The sequence below is a fragment of the Sus scrofa genome, chromosome 12, assembly GCF_054392235.1.
Source record: "Sus scrofa isolate SSC_HxYL_T2T_F1_AM1 chromosome 12, Sscrofa_HxYL_maternal_Yorkshire_Landrace_v2.0, whole genome shotgun sequence".
Taxonomy (NCBI): domain Eukaryota; kingdom Metazoa; phylum Chordata; class Mammalia; order Artiodactyla; family Suidae; genus Sus; species Sus scrofa.
This window is the reverse complement of record NC_139394.1, coordinates 50,424,925-50,443,956: the sequence shown is the minus strand read 5'-3', so window position 1 is coordinate 50,443,956 and position 19,032 is coordinate 50,424,925. Positions and strand designations below refer to the sequence as shown.

At 39.1% G+C, this 19,032-nt stretch overlaps 1 protein-coding gene across 43 annotated transcripts in view; it reads right to left on the bottom strand.

Annotated features, from left to right (window-relative positions):
- Positions 1 to 19,032, bottom strand: part of EFCAB5 (EF-hand calcium binding domain 5) — a 118,781-nt gene that overhangs the window by 63,666 nt on the left and 36,083 nt on the right. For 35 of the 43 annotated variants that reach the window (XR_014821480.1, XR_014821486.1, XR_014821483.1 and 32 more), the window contains 3 exons: positions 12,466 to 12,622; positions 9,373 to 9,421; positions 4,713 to 4,783 (listed from right to left, as the gene is read on the bottom strand). Coding sequence is in view for 20 of the 43 variants with exons in the window: in XM_084985345.1 (XP_084841471.1) it covers positions 4,713 to 4,783; positions 9,373 to 9,421; positions 12,466 to 12,622 (277 nt within the window). In the remaining 23 variants the exon portion in view is untranslated. The remainder of the gene's footprint in view (positions 1 to 4,712; positions 4,784 to 9,372; positions 9,422 to 12,465; positions 12,623 to 19,032) is intronic. The other 8 variants (XM_084985357.1, XM_084985360.1, XM_084985374.1 and 5 more) reach the window with 2 other exon arrangements.

The following is a 19,032-nucleotide window of genomic DNA, read 5'->3' as shown; positions in this document are numbered from 1 at the left end:
TTTCCACTGCACCATGACAGGAACTCCTGCTTTTTCTTTTCTTTTCTTCTTTTTTTTTCTTTTCAGGGCTGCACCTGCGGCATATGGAAGTTTCCAGGCTAGGGGTCGAATTGGAGTTGCAGTTGCTGGCCTACGCCATAGCCATAGCAACGCAGGGCCCTTAACCCACTGAGCAGAGCCAGGGATCAAACGTGTATCCTCACGGATGACAGTCGGGTTCGTTGTTGTGAGCCACAATGGGAACTCCCATATTTTCTTTTCTTAGAATGATTTTAAAATTCCTTTTGTGAATATATGTTCAATTCCAATAATTCCCTTATTTTTACTCTGATTGCTGTTGAAATCAAGTACAATTAAATGTTTTTTAATTTAAAGTAATTACAATTTTATAACAGAATTTACAATCATCTACATTGCTTTATACCCATCTATCTACTGAGGCATGACATATAAAGCTGTTTTAAATGATGTTCATCTAAAAGTAATAGTGGTTATTTCTGGGTAAAAGATTTATGATAATTTAAAAATCCCCATCTTTGCCCTTTTATGAGTTATTTGAATTCATTTTTTGGACATGATAATTTTTACAAAACCAAATGATTTTTTCTTAGAAAAATATTCCATGGTGTTAATAAGAATTAATTCTAGGTTATGGAAATACACACATTGTTATTCTACTTTTAGAATAAAAGTATCTTTTGTATCTTTGTTTTAAAAATTCTTCACCCCACTGCATTCTTCAAAAATTTAAGACTATAACTTCTCATCTGAGTAGACATTTAGTAGCATTCCATAAAATTAGATGTAAGATTTTGACCCAAGAATTACTAAATAGAATTTTAAAAAATTTCCAGGCGTTCCCATCGTGGCTCAGCAGTTAACGAACCTGACTAGCATCCATGAAGACACAGGTTTGATCCCTGGCCTCACTCAGTTGGTTAAGGATCTGGCGTTGCTGTGAACTGTGTTGTAGGCCTTGGATGAAGCTCTGATCCCGAGTTGCTTGGCTCTGCCATAGGCTGGCGGCTACAGCTCCAACTGGGCCCCTAACCTGGGAACCTCCATATATGCCGTGGGTACAGTCCTAAAAAAAAAAGAAAACAAAAGAAAAAAAAGGATACAAAAAATTTCCAAATGACTAGGCTTATGTAATGTTAGAATCTGTTATTTTCCAGTTTTATTACATAATGATCAGAAAATATAACATGTCATATTTCTGATTTTTGAAACTTACAAAGTTTTCTTGGTGGCCTATTTATGGTAAATTTTGATAAATATTCCATGAAAAGTGGACGAGGGTCACCATAGGGTGACTGAAGTTCTATACATACTAATATAATGTCTTACTGGCAGTATAATAGGTTCTTTTTATCCTTATTTATTTATTTATTTATTTATTTTTGTCTTTTTATGGCTGCTCCCATGGCACATGGAGATCCCCAGGCTAGGGGTCAAATCAGAGCTGTAGCTGCTGGCCTACGTCACGGCCACAGCAACACAGGATCCAAGCCACATTTGCGACCTATACCACAGCTCACGGCAACACCAGATCCTTAACCCACAGAGCGAGTATGGAGACTGAACCTGCGTCCTCACAGATGCTAGTCGGATTCATTTCCGTTGAGCCACAACGGGAATTCCTATATCCTCATTTATTTTTTGCCTTTTTGACTTATCAAATACTTAAAAAAATGTTTCGTTACTTCACGCCATATGTAAAAATGAAGTCAAAGATCTGTGAATCTGTTTCTGTTTTGTAAATAAGTTCATTTGTATCCTTTTTATTAGATTCCACATATAAGTGATCTATGATATTTGTCTTTCTCTGACTTCATTTAGTATGAGACTCTCTATGTATGGTTACCAAAGGGGAAACGTGGGGGGAAGAGAAGTTAGGAGTTTGGGATTAACCTATACACACTACTATATATATAAAATAGATGACTAATAACGATCCACTGTATAGCACAGGGAACTCTACTCAATAATCTGTAATAACATATGGAAAAAGAATATGAAAAAGAATGTATATATATAGAGAGAGAGAGCATGAGAGAGTTTTCATTGTGGCTTAGCAGGTTAAGAACTCAACTAGTGTCCATGAGGATGCAGGTTTGATCTCTGGCCTTGCTCAGTGGGTTAAGGATCTGGCATTGCCATAATCGTAGGTCACAGATGCAACTCAGATCCTGTGTTTCCGTGGCTGTGGCATAGGCTGGCAGCTGCAGCTCAGATTTAACTCCTAGATTGGAAACTTCCATATGCCGGAGGTGCAGCCCTAAAAAGAAAAAAAATACACTTTTCTATTTTAGAAAACTATTTCTAGTTTTCTAAAATGAATCTATATTACTTTTTTTTTTTTTCTTTTTGTCTTTTTGCCTTTTCTAGGGCTGCTCCCGTGGCATAGGGAGGTTCCCAGGCTAGGGGTCTAATAGGAGCTGTAGCTACTGGCCTACACCAGAGCCACAGCAACGCCAGATCCAAGCCTCATATGCAACCTATACCACAGCTCACGGCAACGCCGGATCCTTAACCCACTGAGCGAGGCCAGGGATCGATCCCGCATCCTGTGGATGCCTGTCAGGTTCTTAATCCACTGATCCACAATGGGAACTATTGAACCATTTTAATACTCTGGTTTATTCTTCTGCATATTTTCCTTTGAGTAACTTTTCTCACAAGATTTTAATTTATAGAGATGACTGAGTGTTGGCATGGGAAAGCTAATGCCATTGAAAGATTTTCTATTACAGTTCCAAGAGAGGGGAGCATGCCGTGCCATGCAAAGTGACAGACAGAGCACCAGGAGGCAGAAGCAAGAGAAAGTGGAAAGCCAGAGCCTTTATTGGAAAGGTAAACAGTTTAGGATTGGCAGTTTGAATAATCCCAGCAGGCTCTGGGGCATAGGGGCAGTCCCTAGCTATCTGTATCTGGCCCTGGGTTGATTTAGGGCAGGGGAAATATTCACTCGGTGAGTGAGATTTAAATAAGGACATGGTTCAGAGTATGTGCTTTGGATCACAGAGGAGATATAAGCAACTTTGGCAATTAGTTTGGCCCTGTGACTAATAGATGCCAAAAAGACCAACAGAGAATACTAAAAAAACAGAACATAGTTGAGACAGGATTGCCAGATTCTTATCCATATGGTAACCATTTCAAGAAGGATTCCAGAAATCCTTCATATAGAACTTTGAAATTGTAAATAGTCATCACCTTCAATGGAGCAGGGTTTTAGGAGAGGAGAAAGCTATCTTGATCTAGACTCAGAGAAAAACAAGAGGAATTAGAGGAAGAACATGAAAAAATATAAAAGCAGGCTATGTAAGACTTAGGACCCGGGGTACCATTAAGCTGCCTTTTTTTAGGGTTGCACCCACAGCATATGGAGTTTCCCAGGCTAGGGGTCCAATTTGAGCTATAGCCACTGACCTAGGCCACAGCCACATCAGATCTGAGCTGAATCTGCAACCTACACCACAGCTCATGGCAATGCCGGATCTTTAACCCACCCACTGAGTGAGGCCAGGGATCGAACCTGCAACCTCATAGTTCCTAGTCGGATTCGTTTCCACTGAGCCACAATGGCAACGCCTAACTGCTTCTTTTTAAATTAATTTTTATTTTTAGTTGAAATATAGTTGATTTACAATGTTGGTATGCAGCAAAGTGATTCAGTTATATATATTTATTCTTTTTCAGATTCTCTTCCCTTATAGGTTATTCCGAAATATTTAGTTCCCTGTGCTACCCGGCACGTCCTTGTTGGTTACCTATTTTATATATAGTGGTGTATATATGTTAATCCCAAACTTCTAAATTGCTTGTTTCGCTTATTCCATTACAACAGAATTGTACTTTCTCAGTAGATTTTGAAGACAAACTGCCTGAATACAAATTTCCCCAACTCCACTGACTGTGAGACGTTGCAGAAGTTACTTAACCTTCCCATACCTCAAGGTCTTCTTCGATAAGGGTAAGATAAGATTTGCTGGGATTACCTGAGTTAATAATATGTGGATAGCGTTCTGGAGTCTGAAATAGGGCACAAATGAACCTATCTACAAAACAGAAACAGACTCGCAGGCATAGGGAACAGACTTGTGGTTGCCAAGGGGGAAGTGGAAGGGAGTAGGATGGACTGGGAGTTTGGGTTAGTAGATGCAAACTATTCTATTTAGAATGGATAAGCAATGAGGTCCTACCGTATAGCACAGGGAACTATATCCAGTCTCTTGGGATAGACCATGACGGAAGAGAATATAAAAAAGAGAATGTAAATATATATGTATGACTGGGTCACTTTGCTTTACAGAAATTGGCACAACATTGTAAATTAGCTATACTTTAATTTAAAAAAATACGTGGATAGCTTTGGACAGTGTCTGGCCCATAGAAAATGCTTTGTAAGTTTGAGACTTCATTATTATTTGTATAACCAGATTTCACTGAATGTAAGAAGCTAGTGTTTCTTTATCTTACCCAAAGGTGTCAATAGAAGTTTTTCACATACATAATGAGTACCGCTGATTCAAAGTTGCCTTTGATTATAAAATGTAACCTAACTTTAAATTGCCTACCTTAGAATCAGTAAAGTAAGTTATTATAACTTAATTTAATTTAACTCTAAGTTAATGTATGTATGATAGCCACCAAAAGACAATTGAAACTGGCAAAATAATTTGATTCAAATAATGAATACTGTAACTTACCTCTATAAATTCCATTTTGTTCAATCTTGGTTCCATTGAGTTAGCAATATCCAATTGTTGGCAGCATGTTTCTAATTATGGAATAAAGGTTATTTGAGAGTTAGTTTGGTTGTAATATATTCATATTTTATATTCATATTAAAGTACTCCAAAAGAACATAAAATTCCTAATGTCCATTAATATTTATAATAGAGTAAATGATATAGAGTTGGGTAACATTCTAATTCTTAGAAAATTATTATTTTTTCCTGGCTTCTGTTTAGCCACAGAACTCATTAAAAAGAACATGCCTACATTTTTAATGATCACATCAAGATAAAGCAGACGCAAATAGGCACGTCAATAGCATAAGAGACTACAAAAGGATTTGTGTTGGTTTATGCAAGCACTTACACCAACACATCCTAAAACACAACACTTCCACAAACTTTCTTTTAAAATACTTTATTTTGTCTTTAAATAGATAATATATGAATATGTTCTTTTGGTAAAAGATTCAAATAGTAGAAAACAAAAGCATCAAAACTTGAAAATGGGGAGTTTCCGTCGTGGCTCAGTGGTTAACGAATCCAACTAGGAACCATGAGGTTGCAGGTTCGATCCCTGGCCTTGCTCAGTGGGTTAGGGATCTGGCGTTGCCGTGAGCTGTGGTGTAGGTCGCAGACGTGGCTCGGATCCTGCATCACTATGGCTGTGGTGTAGGCCAGTGGCTACAGCTGTGATTGGACCCCTAACCTAGAACCTCCATATGCATCAGGAAGTTGCCTTAGAAAATACAAAAAGACAAACAAAAAACAAAAAACTTGAAAATGTACCTTTTCCCTTACCCCCTACCAGCACTCTCACTCCCCTTTACCCCTGAAGTAACCACTGTCCATGGTTTATTGTCACCCTTCCACAACCTTTCTACGCATTCATATACATATATATCTTTTGTTTTCTACACATAAATATTATCATACTGATCTGCAACTTGCTTTTTTCGCTTAACCAATCATCTTATAGAACTTTTCAAATAGGATCTGGAGCTCAGAGGGCAGGTTTGGGATGGAAATAGGAAGGAGGGTCAGCCGAAGTCATGGGTTTAAATGTGTATACTGTGTAAAGTAATAGAGCCAAAAAGAAAACACTTGAAAACAATATTAGGGTGCAAATAAAAGAAGAACCAAGAAATAAAAATGTTAAGAAGTGATCAAAAATAAAAGAAATATTGGAGTTTCCCTTGTGGCTCACCAGGTTAAGAAACCAACTAGTATCTACGAAGATGCAGGTTCGATCCCTGGCCTTGCTTAGTGGGTTAAGGATCCAGAATTGCCACAGTCTGTGGCATAGGTCACAGATGTGGCTTGGATCCAGCTTTGCTGTGGCTGTGGTATAGGCTGGTGGCTGGGGCTCTGTTTGACCCCTAGCCTGAAAACTTCCATAAATAAATAATAAAAAATAAAAACAAAAGAAAAACCGGAATTCCCTTCATGGCACAGTGGAAACAAATCTGACTAGAATCCATGAGGATGAGGGTTCGAGCTCTGGCCTTGCTTAGTGGGTTAAGGATCCAGCATTGCTGTGAGCTGTGGTGTAGGTCACAGATGCAGTTTGGATCCGGAGTTGCTGTGGCTCTGGCGTAGACTGGCAGCTGTAGCTCTGATTTGACCCCTAGTCTGGGAACTTCCATATGCCGTGGGTTCGGCCCTAAAAAGAAAAAAGAAAAAAAAAAAAAGGAAGGAAGAAAAATCAAGAGATAATAATATCACAAAAGCCAAGAAAAAAGAGTTTCATGGGTTACAGAGTGATCAATAATGGTGAATATAGCAATTAGGTCAAATAAAGATTTTTTTTTTTAAACCTCCACTTGTTATGACAATTATATGATCCTTACTGGCCTTACCAAGAAGCAAACACATAAATTGTATGAAAGCTCCTGATGAAATAATTTGGCACAACATCATAAGTCAACTATACTTTAATAATAATAATAATGAAAAGAGTTAATACACTGGTTTCCTCTCCTACTTCTAAGAGTAACTCTTCCTGGAGTTCCCATTGCAGCTCAGTGGTAATGAACGCGACTAGTATCCATGAGGACCTGGGTTCGATCCCTGGCCTTGCTCAGTAGGTTAAGAATCCGGCATTGTGGTCAGCTGTGTGTAGGTCACAGACACGGCTTGGATCTGGTGTTGCCGTGGCTGCGGCATAGGCTGGCTCCAATTTGACCCTTAGCCTGGGAACTTCCATATGCCACAGGTTCCGCCCTAAAAAAAAAAAAGGAAACTCTTCCTATCTAATATGGGCTGGCACATAAAAAGCTTCTTTAGTCACTCTTGATTTTTGTTAATGATTTATTGTAAGATATCAGTTATTATTGTAAGAGGACTGTATAAACTTTAGTGTACATTTACACATTTGATGCTCTTATCCCAATTCCAGACTTTCCCTTTCAAGCTCTGTAAGATTATGCAAGCCCAACTGTTTTCTTATCAGTAACAGTTGTTATTAAGTGTATGTGTCTGCCCCTTAGCTGGACTTAGAGCAACTTAAGGACAGGAAACATGTCTTAATCTGCTTTGCATCCTCTACTCCATCACAGTATCTAGAACTAACTGAGGGCTCAATAAATAATGAATGAATGAATGGCACATAAAATAAATACTACATAGTATAGGAGGTGAGAGGAGAAACAATCGCTGTCAATCCAGAATGATCTGGAATTTCTCTAATTTTATCACAATCTCAAATAGAGCTCTCTTAATACATTCCTTCTGTACCCATGTCAAAAACTGAACGAATAAAAGAAGTTATTTCAAAGACTTTTTGAAAGAGGAATTGTAGTTGTGCTGACTGTGAAGAATTATAGTTTTTAGATAGGCTGGGAACAGGTAGAAGGAGGGAGAAAACATTACCTGTCAGGCCCAAAGCATGTTTGGGGACCAGTGATTGGGAAGATGGGAAGCATATTTTATTTTAAAAAGTGGTAACAGATTTCAGACAATCTGTTGTTATTACTGTAATAAAGTGGTCCAAAAAACAAAAAACAATTGAGGAGTTCCCGTCCTGGTGCAGTGGTTAACGAATCCGACTAGGAACCATGAGGTTGCAGGTTCGGTCCCTGCCCTTGCTCAGTGGGTTAACGATCCGGCCGGAGTTGCCGTTGCCGTGAGATGTGGTGTAGGTCGCAGATGCGGCTCGGATCCTGTGTTGCTGTGGCTCTGGCGTAGGCTGGTGGCTACAGCTCCGATTCAACCCCTAGCCTGGGAACCTCCATATGCGGCGGGAGCGGCCCAAGAAATGGCAAAAAGACGAAAAACAAAAAACAAACAAACAAAAAAACAATTGAATATGAATTATGCAAATGTTGGAGCCCAAACTCTAGTTCTTTATTCAACAAGTTAAAACTTTTGCTTAATCTCCTATGAAGAAACTTTCCTGAAAACAGTATCATCAAAACCTGTGGTTCTTCATAGGTATGGTACTGTCTCCCTTTCCTCTCAGTGAACATGGTGGAAATTTCTAGGTGAGTTTTTGTTGCTACAGTGATGGGGAGTAGAGGCAGGAGTAGAACTCCTGCAATTTCTGCACAACAAAGATTTTCTCTCACCTGTCAGACATTTCAGTAAATGAAAAAGTTGCTTGGAATAATTCTGAGTCTAGAATCTAACTCTATTTTACATATAAACACGGAGTATAATTTTTCTGTTGAATTTCCCAAGAATGTAACTACTATGAAAATTTGAAAGAGAATTGTACTTTGCTTCATTTTGGAACTTTGCCAGGAGTTGTTCCCCATTTTATAAAATCATATCATTGAAGGTGATATCCTAAATTGCATCAGAACTCCATTATAACACACTTGTGTTAGTCTGCATTTGCAGGTTTTCCTGTTCATGGGGATTCTACATATATATGACTATTTGTTCATTTTGCCTTTATCTCAAAATGTCAAATACAAGGAAAATGGTTGATTGGATATAATTTGACTTCTCTTATATCTAAACGTTCATTATAAATAGGAACAAATGTCTAAATATTCCATATGTATTTTAGCAAAGTTGTAACTAAGCATTTATATATTGAAATACAGTAATAATTTTCTTATGTCTTTCTTTGTATTTATTCTTTATATCACTGTTTGGACATTATATCATTCTTTTAAAATTCTGTGTATGTAAATAACATTGTCTAGGAATTTGATAGGATAATAAAGGATTATTACAAAATATTTGTAATAAAATGAAGCACTCAACTGAAGGAATTAAAAGATCACTGATTGTGTCTCTGCTTTTCTACATTCTCCATCTGGAAAGAGCGAAAGAGCTTGAGCCTATCTGTAAGAGCTTTGAATAACATCTGTCTCAATATTGACTCTTCACCTTTTTTTTTTTTTTTTTTTTTTTTTTATTGCCACACCCATGGCATACGGAATTTCTTGGGCCAGGGATTGAATCCGAGCCACAGCTATGTCCTACACTGCAGCTGTGGCAACTTTGATCCACTGCCTGGAATCAAACCTGTACCTCTGCAGCGACCCAAACCGCTGCAGTTGGATTCTTAATCCATTGTGCCACAGTGGGAACTCCTTGACTCTTCTTCTTGATTTAGAATCCCCTTTCTCAAAAAGAAAAAAAAGGAGAAAAATATAAGCACTGAAGTAAGAGGCAGGCTTACCAAGCTGGAAGTCTGGATTTTGGAAAAATTCATGAAGAGCATTCTGAATCTTCAAATCAAAGAAAAGAGATCATACATTAACTTTTCAATTACCATATATGTAGTATTTTAGACTAAAAGCCATTCATAGTCTTTCAATTTAAATCCTGGGTAATTCTTCCAACCCAAGGACAGAAATAGTAATAATTAACATCTAATGTATAGTATACTTCAAAATACATAAAATGCTTTTGCATATATTTCCTCACTGGCTTCAAACCTTTTCTGTGAAATCTAGGATACTGAGAGGATCCCATTTTGCCCCCTCAGACACTGGGCATAATGGAGCTAAGGCACTTTTGGCAACCAGTGTGACAATCCAAAGAAGCCTCTATAATTCCTTGTTCTTCAATTACTAAAATCCAAAATTTCAGAGCTCTTCTTGGTCCATTTAAAAACTAGACTTTTTTTCAGAGCAGTTTTAGGTTCACAGCAAAACTGAACAGAAAGTACAGAGTCCATATACTCTCTGTCCCCCCAAATACACAGCTTTCAATATCCCTACTATCAATATCCCCCAGCACAGTGGTACCTTTGTTACAATCAATGAACTTACACTGAAACATCATAACCTGAAGTCCATAGTTTACATTAGCGTTATATATTCTATTGGTTTTGAAAATTATACGATGACGTTTCCATAATTATGATATCATACAGAATTGTTTTACCACCTTAAAACTCCTCTGTGCTCTGCCTATTCATCCCTGTTTCTGTCCAACTCCTACCCCTCAGTCCTGGAAACCACTGATGTTTTCACTGTCTCCAGAGTTTTACCTTTTCTGGACTGTTACAGAGTTAGAATAATTCAGTATATAACCTTTTCAGATTAGCCCCTTTCACTTAGTAATATGCATTTAAGATTCTTCCATGTCGGAGTTCCCGTCGCGCCTCAGTGGTTAACAAATCCGATTAGGAACCATGAGGTTGCGGGTTCGGTCCCTGCCCTTGCTCAGTGGGTTAAGGCTCCGGTGTTGCCATGAGCCGTGGTGTAGGTTGCAGACGCGGCTTGGATCCCGCCTTGCTGTGGCTCTGGCATAGGCTGGTGGCTGCAGCTCCAATTCGACCCCTAGCCTGGGAACCTCCATATGCCACAGGAGCGGCCAAAGAAATGGCAAAAAGACAAAAAAAAAAAAAAAGATTCTTCCATGTCTTTTCATAGCTTGATAGCTCATTTCTTTTTAGCACTGAATAATATTACATTGTCTGGATATACCACATTCATTTATTCATTTACCCACTGAAGTATATCTTGGTTGCTTTCAAGTTTTATTAATTATGAATACAGCTGTATAAACAACTGAGTGTAGGCTTTTGTGTGGACATAAATTTCCAACTCCTTTGAGTAAATACCAAGGACTACGATAGCTATGTCGTAAGATAAGAGTATGTTTAAAGAGACGGACAAACTGTCTTCCAAAGTGGCCACACCATTTTGTATTTCTACCAACAATGAATGAGAATTTCTGTTGTTGCACAGCTTTGCTAGGATTTGGTGTTGTCAATATTCTGGATTTTGACATTCTGATAGGTACGTAGTGGTATCTTACTGCTGTTATAATTTGCATTTCCTTGATGACATATGTTGAACATCTTTTCATATGCTTATTTGCCATCTGTATATATTTGGTGATGTATCTGTTCAGGTCTTTTGCCCATTTTAAAATATGTTATTTGTTTCCCTATTGTTGATTTTATGAGTTCTTTGTATATTTTGGAAAATTTTTCTTTATCAGATATATCTTTTGCCAATATTTTCTCCCAGTCTATGGCTTGTCTTCGTTGGTCCATTTTTAGCAATTCGCTTTGAACTGAAAATATGCTTGGCATTATATTTAACCAATAATTATTCTCACATTTATGTACATTTAAGAAACCAGGAGTTCCTGTCGTGGCGCAGTGGTTAACGAATCTGACTGGGAACCATGAGGTTGCAGGTTCAATCCCTGGCCTTGCTCAGTGGGTTGGTGATCTGGCATTGCTGTGAGCTGTGGTGTAGGTCGCAGATGCGGGTCTCATCCCGCGTTGCTGTGGCTCTGGCGTAGGCTGGTGGCTACAGTTCCGATTCGACCCCTCGCCTAGGAATCTCCATATGCCGCGAGAGCGGCCCAAGAAATGGCAAAACGACAAAAAAAAAAAAAAGAAAGAAAGAAAGAAAGAAAGAAACCATATTTAACTCTTAGAGTACAGTTGTTTTCTGCAGCTAAGAGACATGGTCTCTTAGCTCACAGAAGTAATTAGTCACAAACATACAAAAAACAAATGAAAGCTATGCCTGTCTGCAATGAAGAGTTTGTGAAATTTAGCCAGAGTCAATATTTTGGAAATATATCTAGCATTTTCTTTTTTTCTTTTCCTCCCTCCCTCCCTTTCTTTCTTTCTGTTTAGGACCACACCTGCGGCATGTGGAAGTTCCCAGATTAGAGAATTGGAGCTGCAGCTGAGGCCTATACCATAGTCACAGTAACTCCAAATCCAAACCTCATCTGCAAACTATGCTGCAGCTTGTAACAATGCTAGATCCTTAACCCACTGAGCAAGGCCAGGAATCAAACCTGCATCCTCACAGAGGGAACATTGGGTCCTTAGCCCACTGAGCCACAACAGGATCTCCTAGAATTTTCTTTTTAATGTTCAAGAGAAAGCTGGAGAAATCAATTTTCATGAGCCAAACAGGTCAAGAATCGACTTAACCTCAGCAAGACTGAAAATTTATTTATTTTTGCTTTTTAGGGCCGCACCCGTGGCATATGGAGTTCCCAAGCTAGGGGCAGAAGTGGAGCTACAGCTGCTGGCCTACACCATAGCCACAGCAACACAGGATCCAAGCCACATCTGTGACTTACACCACAGCTCATGGCAACACTGGATCCCCAACCCACTGAGTGAGGCCAGGGATCAAACACGCATCCTCATGGATACTAGTTGGATTTGTTTCCACTGTGCCACACCAGGAACTCCAGGACTGAAAATTTAGAGGGAAGGCTCTAGTGCTCTGCAATCACCCTTTTGTCACCCACTCCACGTACCCTTCACAGTTACCGTCTTTCTTACCACTATCATAGGAATCATTCCTTTGGGGTCTAGAATCCATTCATTGAACTGCTCCAGCAGAGCATGTTTCCGTGTGTTGGCCACCTTGACTTTGACTTCATTTATGGATTCTCTTTGTTCTCGTTTCTGTTTAATATTCTCCTTCATCTTGGATACTCTGAAGAATGTAGAAATAGAAGACATGTTGGAGTTCCTGTTGTGGCTCAGTGGTTAGCAAACCTCACTGGCATCCCTGGGGACGTGGGTTCGATCCCTGGCCTTGTTCAGTGGGTTGAGGATCCAGTGTTCCCATGAGGTGTAGGTCACAGACATGGCTCAGATCCTGCATTGCTGTGGCTGTGGCGTAGGCCAGTAGCTGCAGCTCCGATCTGACCCCTAGCCTGGGAATCTCCATATGCCGCAGGTGCAGCCCTAAAAAGACAAAAAAAAAAAAAAAGAAAAAGAAATGGAAGACATGTTGAATTAAGACCATTGGATTTGATGCAGATTGCTCAAATGGCAGAGTACAAGAGTTCAGACTCTTTTAAACTTTGTACCTGTCTTCTCTCATGACCTCTGCCTTGATGAAAGCCTGCAGTGATCCTTCTTTCCCCAGCATATACTGAATATGGCATTACTCATAAGCTGCCTATTATTTGGCTTTTTATAGAGGTAGGCTTTTTTTTTTTTTTTTTTACCCAACTAAATACTATACTTATGAAGTACTAAGAAGAGCCCTGTAAGATGCCACATATACCCTAAAAACAAAGTTAAGCACACTAAGGCCTTAAGGTGGTAGGCCTCTTTTCCCCTGGATACAGAAATCATCTTGGAAGGACTCTGATTCCAAGTCTAGGGTGGAAGCCTGGAAATTGCATTTATAGTAAGCATCTCAGGTAATTCTATTGCCTTGGACCCAACTTGTGGTTTCTGTCTAGGAATATTTACTGCCAATTTCCTTCGCCCAGCCAGAGTCAAGTACTTTTGACAGCTTCTGAGCATAATAGTTACCTATTATATACTCAGACAGAGTTGCATCATCCAGGTTGAAAATGGGGGAAGAAATGTGATTTTATTGTTCCTATGTTTAACATTCCTATTAGGACTTCAAAACCCTAGAACTGGTTTTGATCGAAACACCAAAATGGCCCAGAATAATGAAAATAGTGGCTGGCTTCAAATAAAATTTTTCAAAATAATGTTTGAGGCAGGTCTTCATCTTTCAAAGAAGAAAGACTAAGGCAATCTGACAGATTTTGAAATGCAAAAGAATTCTCAGTAAGAACTGGTAAATTGGATATCTCTAATAATGCAAAAGAAACAACTAAAATCTAAGTCTTTACTTAATGGCCATATAAGGCCTTCACAATTCTCTAAGAAAATAAGCTTTCAAAAATAAACTTTGAAGTTTGGAAATAAAAACGGGCAAGTTGTTTAACAGTGCAGAAGGGCTTACTTCTGAAGTGCCGGAAGACTAGCTAGCGTTTCAAAGGAAGTGCGAAGTTCCTCTGATGGAACTACGAAGCAGCCAAACCTCCACCACTTAGCTCAGAACCCCCAGTCCCTTCCTCAGCTGGCTTTCTTTCTGTTTTTCCTCCACTTTCTCTCCTCTCCTGTTTCCCCTCTCTCCCTCTCCTATTTTGTGTCTATGTCTTTTAGCTTTTATTCATTATCCACTCATTCGAACTCACGAAGTCAGTTACTCATTCACTCATTACGCAAACATTTATTGAGCACCCACTATGGATTCTGCCATTATAAAGCTTAGGGTCCAATGCAGAACAGATAAGTAAATGATATTGTGTAAGAAGTATTGGGTGTCTCCAGATTCTCATGTTTATTAATCAAGGTGGATTAACAAAATTGGATTTCTGTCACGTTTCTGTCTGCCTGAAAAGGCTTCCTCCCTCTCTTTGTTTGGCTAGATCCCCCACATCCTTTAGGTCTCAGCTCAGACATCATTTCCTCCCTCTTACTAATGCCCACATTTGGAAATAAAACTTAGTTTTGTGCTTCAGGGCCGCTGCACATGAGACTCCCAAATATGATCCAGATGGATTTTAACTGACTATGTAACTCATTCAGGGACTGAATAAAATTTCTCTTTTGTGATCTGCTTTATCTAAAGCATGAGGATATCTAAATTAATCAACAGAATTGTATAACACCCAAAACTCTTAACTTTGGGTAGTATAGGGTAGATATAACCTGCAAGCAGATTCCAAGTATAAATTCACAGGAGGAGACTGGAAAGGAAGTAAAAGGCAAAGATGATCACAAATTCTTCCCATTCCTGTATGCATGTCTGTTTGTTATGCAACGTAACTTTGCGGCTCCCTATTTCTGTACCCCTTGTGGCTGGCTGTGGTCATGTGACTTGCTTTGGCCGATAGGCCATTAGCAAATATGATTAAAGTATAAAGTTGAAGAGTGCTATAAATTAAATCACAATAGAACTGGAAAAAAAAGAAAGGAAAAAGGCTTAAATATTGGGGCTTGCCCTCTTTTGCTGGACTTAAGAGCTCTTCCACCACCACCTTGGAAATGAGCCTAGGCTAGCCGGCTGGATGATGATCCAGTTACCCCCATTGCTTTTACCACCAACAGTCAGTCAACTAACAGAAAAATGACTACGGCTGTCAATTGCCATTTTGTTGCAAAGTATGAGTGCAACTGATATTATGTGGAGGAGAGATAAGCCATGAGCCCAGTCCAAAGTCACCAACCCACTAAATCATGAGGGAACAAATGTTTGTTGATGCCACTAAATTTTGAGGTATGTTGTTATGTAGCAAGAGCTAACTAATAAAATCAGTTTCCCCATTTTAACAAGCGTTTTGAGATCTTTTAAAGAAACAAACAGTAGGAGTTCCTGTTGTGGCTCAGGATAACGAACGTGGCTAGTATCCATGAGGATGTGGGTTCCAACCCTGGCCTCGCTCAGTGGGTTAAGGATCCAGTGTTGCCGTGAGCTGTGGTGTAGGTCACAGATGTGGCTAGGATCCTGCGTTGCTGTGGCTGTGGTGAAGGCTGGCAGTTGTAGCTCCGATTTGACCCCTAGCCTGGGAATTTCCATATGTTGCAGGTGCGCCCCCCCAAAAAAAAGACAGAGAGAGAAATACAGTATAAACTAACCAATTAAAGAATAGAAGTCAAAATGCTTCCCTACCCTAGTTGTGACAATCCAAATTTTATCCATCCATTCACGCCATGTTAGGAAAATCTACCCCCTTAGAGCATTTGCCTAGATTATATCAGAACTGAATGTTGTGTTTCATAAAAACTGGTTCTAACCAGCTTAAGTGGATAATGACCATGAACTCTGAGTGACCCCAGTACACCAGACCATTCCTAACATAACTGAAGACTCTTTCTTGACTGCTGAACAATAGGATTTGTTTTTTTTTCCTGTCTTTTTAGGGCCGCACCCACAGCATATGGAAGTTCCCAGGCTAGGGGGTAGAATCGGAGCTGTACCCGCTGGCCTTACACCACAGCCACAGCAACTCAGGATCCAAGCCGCATCTGCAACCTACACCACAGCTCACAGCCACACCGGATCCTTAACCCACTGAGCAATGCCAGGGATTGAACCTGTGTCCTCATGGATTTGTTTCTGCTGAGCCACGACGGGAACTCCTAGGATTTGTTTTAATCAATCATGTATAAACCTATGGACACATTCTGTCTCTGTATGGTGTGATCATCTTCAGTCGTAGTAAGTATAACCACTATAAATCTCCCTTCCTAATGGTTAAAAACTCTTGAATTTTTCCCCTCTGCAAACTAGACAGTGACTTCTTCATTGGTGTATACTCCTTTGCTGGCAAGTTAATAAATTCAGTTTTCATTTGTTAGTTTTTAAGCTCGAATGGTCTTCATCTCACAAAGCTAAATTGGACTTCTTGCCATTCCTGGAGCATGTCCCTATCATTCCTGTAATGAGTAGTCCTATAAAAATACATACATGATATATGCCTACTTAATTATTATACTTAATTCTTATTTTCTTCTGTTTATTCAACATATACCTTATTATGAACGAGGTTCCTGACATAAGGTGTAATGACTTAAGAAAAATCTTAGTTACTGGTTAACCAATGATATTTGAACAGCTAAATAATTAGCCCTAGGGAATTTTATAAAATGACTCACATTTATCATAGCCTCTCCCTTAAGTACTGATGTTTAATTCTAGAGATTTCAAAGTTAAACACTCAATTGCTCCAAATTAAGACATATCTCATAATAATCTTTTGTATCTAAAAAAAAACACACACAAGAAAACTTTCATCCTGAGAACAAAAGCCTGACTGGAATACGCTAGATAATTCATTTAACAAATATTTATTGAGAATTACTCACACAACACAGTTGGGGATGTGATGCTGAGGATTCAACGGTGAATGTGATAGACATAGTTTGTGCTCACATTACAGCAGAAGAAACAACCCATTATAATTGTAAAGTAAAACGAAGGAGAAACACAGGATAGGATGAGGAAATATATAAAGGAAGTTTTTGACCCAAATTCATGATGAAGGGGTATTGGAGCTGAATTCTGAAGGACTGGTAGGATAAGATAAAGAGGAAGGAGAAGAAGTAATGACACATGAAAAGACCCTGAGGTGGAAAGAAGCATGTATATTTGAAGAACTGAAGTTTTTTTTTTGAAATTCTATGTGCCTGGAGTATCAAGTGTGAGAATGAGAGAGGCAGGAACCAGGGCTAGAAGTCAGAGACCAGGTCATACAAGGAAGTTTTTATAGGCCTACATAAGGATTTTGGTCTTTATCCTAAAAGTAAAGGCATATCATTGAATGTTTCACAGTGGGGGAAAATGTGATAAAATTAACCTTTAAAAAACTTCAAGAGTTCCAGCTGTGGTGCAGTAAGTTAAAGGATCCAGTATTGCTATGGCTATGGTATAATAAGTTACAGTTGTGGCTTAGATTCAATCCCTGGCCCAGGGACTTCCACATGCCATGAATGTGGCCATAAAAATTTTTTAAAGATCACTTCAGTTACAGGTAAAGACTAGACTGGAAGAGGGCAAGGATGGATATAAATATACGAATTAGGAGACTGTTGCAATAGTGCAGGTGACAAATGATGTAGCTTAGACTAGGGTGGCAACAGTAGAGAGGGTCAGAAAAAAACAGATTTGAAAGAAGGAGGTAAATTCAGCAAGGCTTAATGATTGACTGGAAGTGAGCAGTGAGGATGTAGGAGGTGTTAAGGTTGATCCCTCCGGTTTTGATTTAAGAATCTAGATGGATAACCAAGTAAAGACTTGTTGAAACTGAGGTGCTTAGAGACATCTAAGTGCAGATATTGAACAGATAGTTAAATATACTGGTTTGGAGCACAAAAGGGTGTTTGGGCTAGAGATACAAATCTAAGAGACATGAAGTGTTGGAATGAGGGCACTCAGGGATGGATTATGTAGTGATAGGAGAACCATGCCTTAAGGAATCTTAATATTTGAAGATCAGGTAGCAAAGAATGAACCAGCAAAAGACACCAAGAAGGATTAGACTAATAGCGGGAAAACTAGCAAAGAATGATATCATACAAGGAAGGGAAACAGTATTTCAAGGAGAAAGTGGCCAATATTATTAAACACTGCTAAGAGGACAAGTAAAATGAAGATTTCAAACTTTGCACCAGGCCTAGAAGCAGAGAGAAGGTTGTGATATTGGTAAGTGATAATTATTGAGAAGAGTGTAGAACAAAGGCCAGATAGAACAAGTTGATAAAAGTTCAGGAAGTAGGGAGTGTATATGGACAACTGTTTTGATAAATTTACATACGTTTTAATTGTATTTCTCCAACTAGAATATATAAGCTCCTCATGACAAGAACCAAATTTTATATTTTTTTTCCTATAAGTTTTGGCTCAACATTGAGCACTGAGTAATTATGTGATAAATACTGATTGTGAAGATGCCTCAATAAATTTAAGTTATTAATTCATACATCTAACAAATATTTACTGAGTCCCAACTCATGCCAAACACCTTGCTCAGTGTTGGAAATACAGATAAGATAGAAAATCATCCCTGTCTTTGAAGAGATTATGGGGAGGTAAATAAAGAATTATATTATACTGTGCTAAGGGCTGACAATAGCCTATGGGTACTTCAGGAGTATAAAGAAACAGTACCTTGGAGTTCCCACCATGGCTCAGTGGAAACGAATCCGACTAGGAACCATGAGGTTGCAGGTTCGATCCCTGGCCTCGCTCAGTGGGTTAAGGATCTGGCGTTGTCGTGAGCTGTGGTGTAGGTCAACGTGGCTCGGATCTGGCGTTGCTATGGCTGTGGTGTAGGCCAGCAGCTGTGGCTCCAACTAGACCTCTAGCCTCTATATATAATTAAAAAAAAGAAACAGTACCTAATTCAGATCAGATGTGACAGAAGGGATCCCAGAAGTGATACTTGGGCTGCTTCTTGAAGGACAAGAAGAAATTAGGCAGCCAGAGAAAGGAATGGAGATAGAGAAAGCTGGCACTCTGGATTAGAGGAGAGGACATCTAGCTAGTGTCTAGTTTTATTAGAAGATAATAAAAATTGAGGTGCATAAACA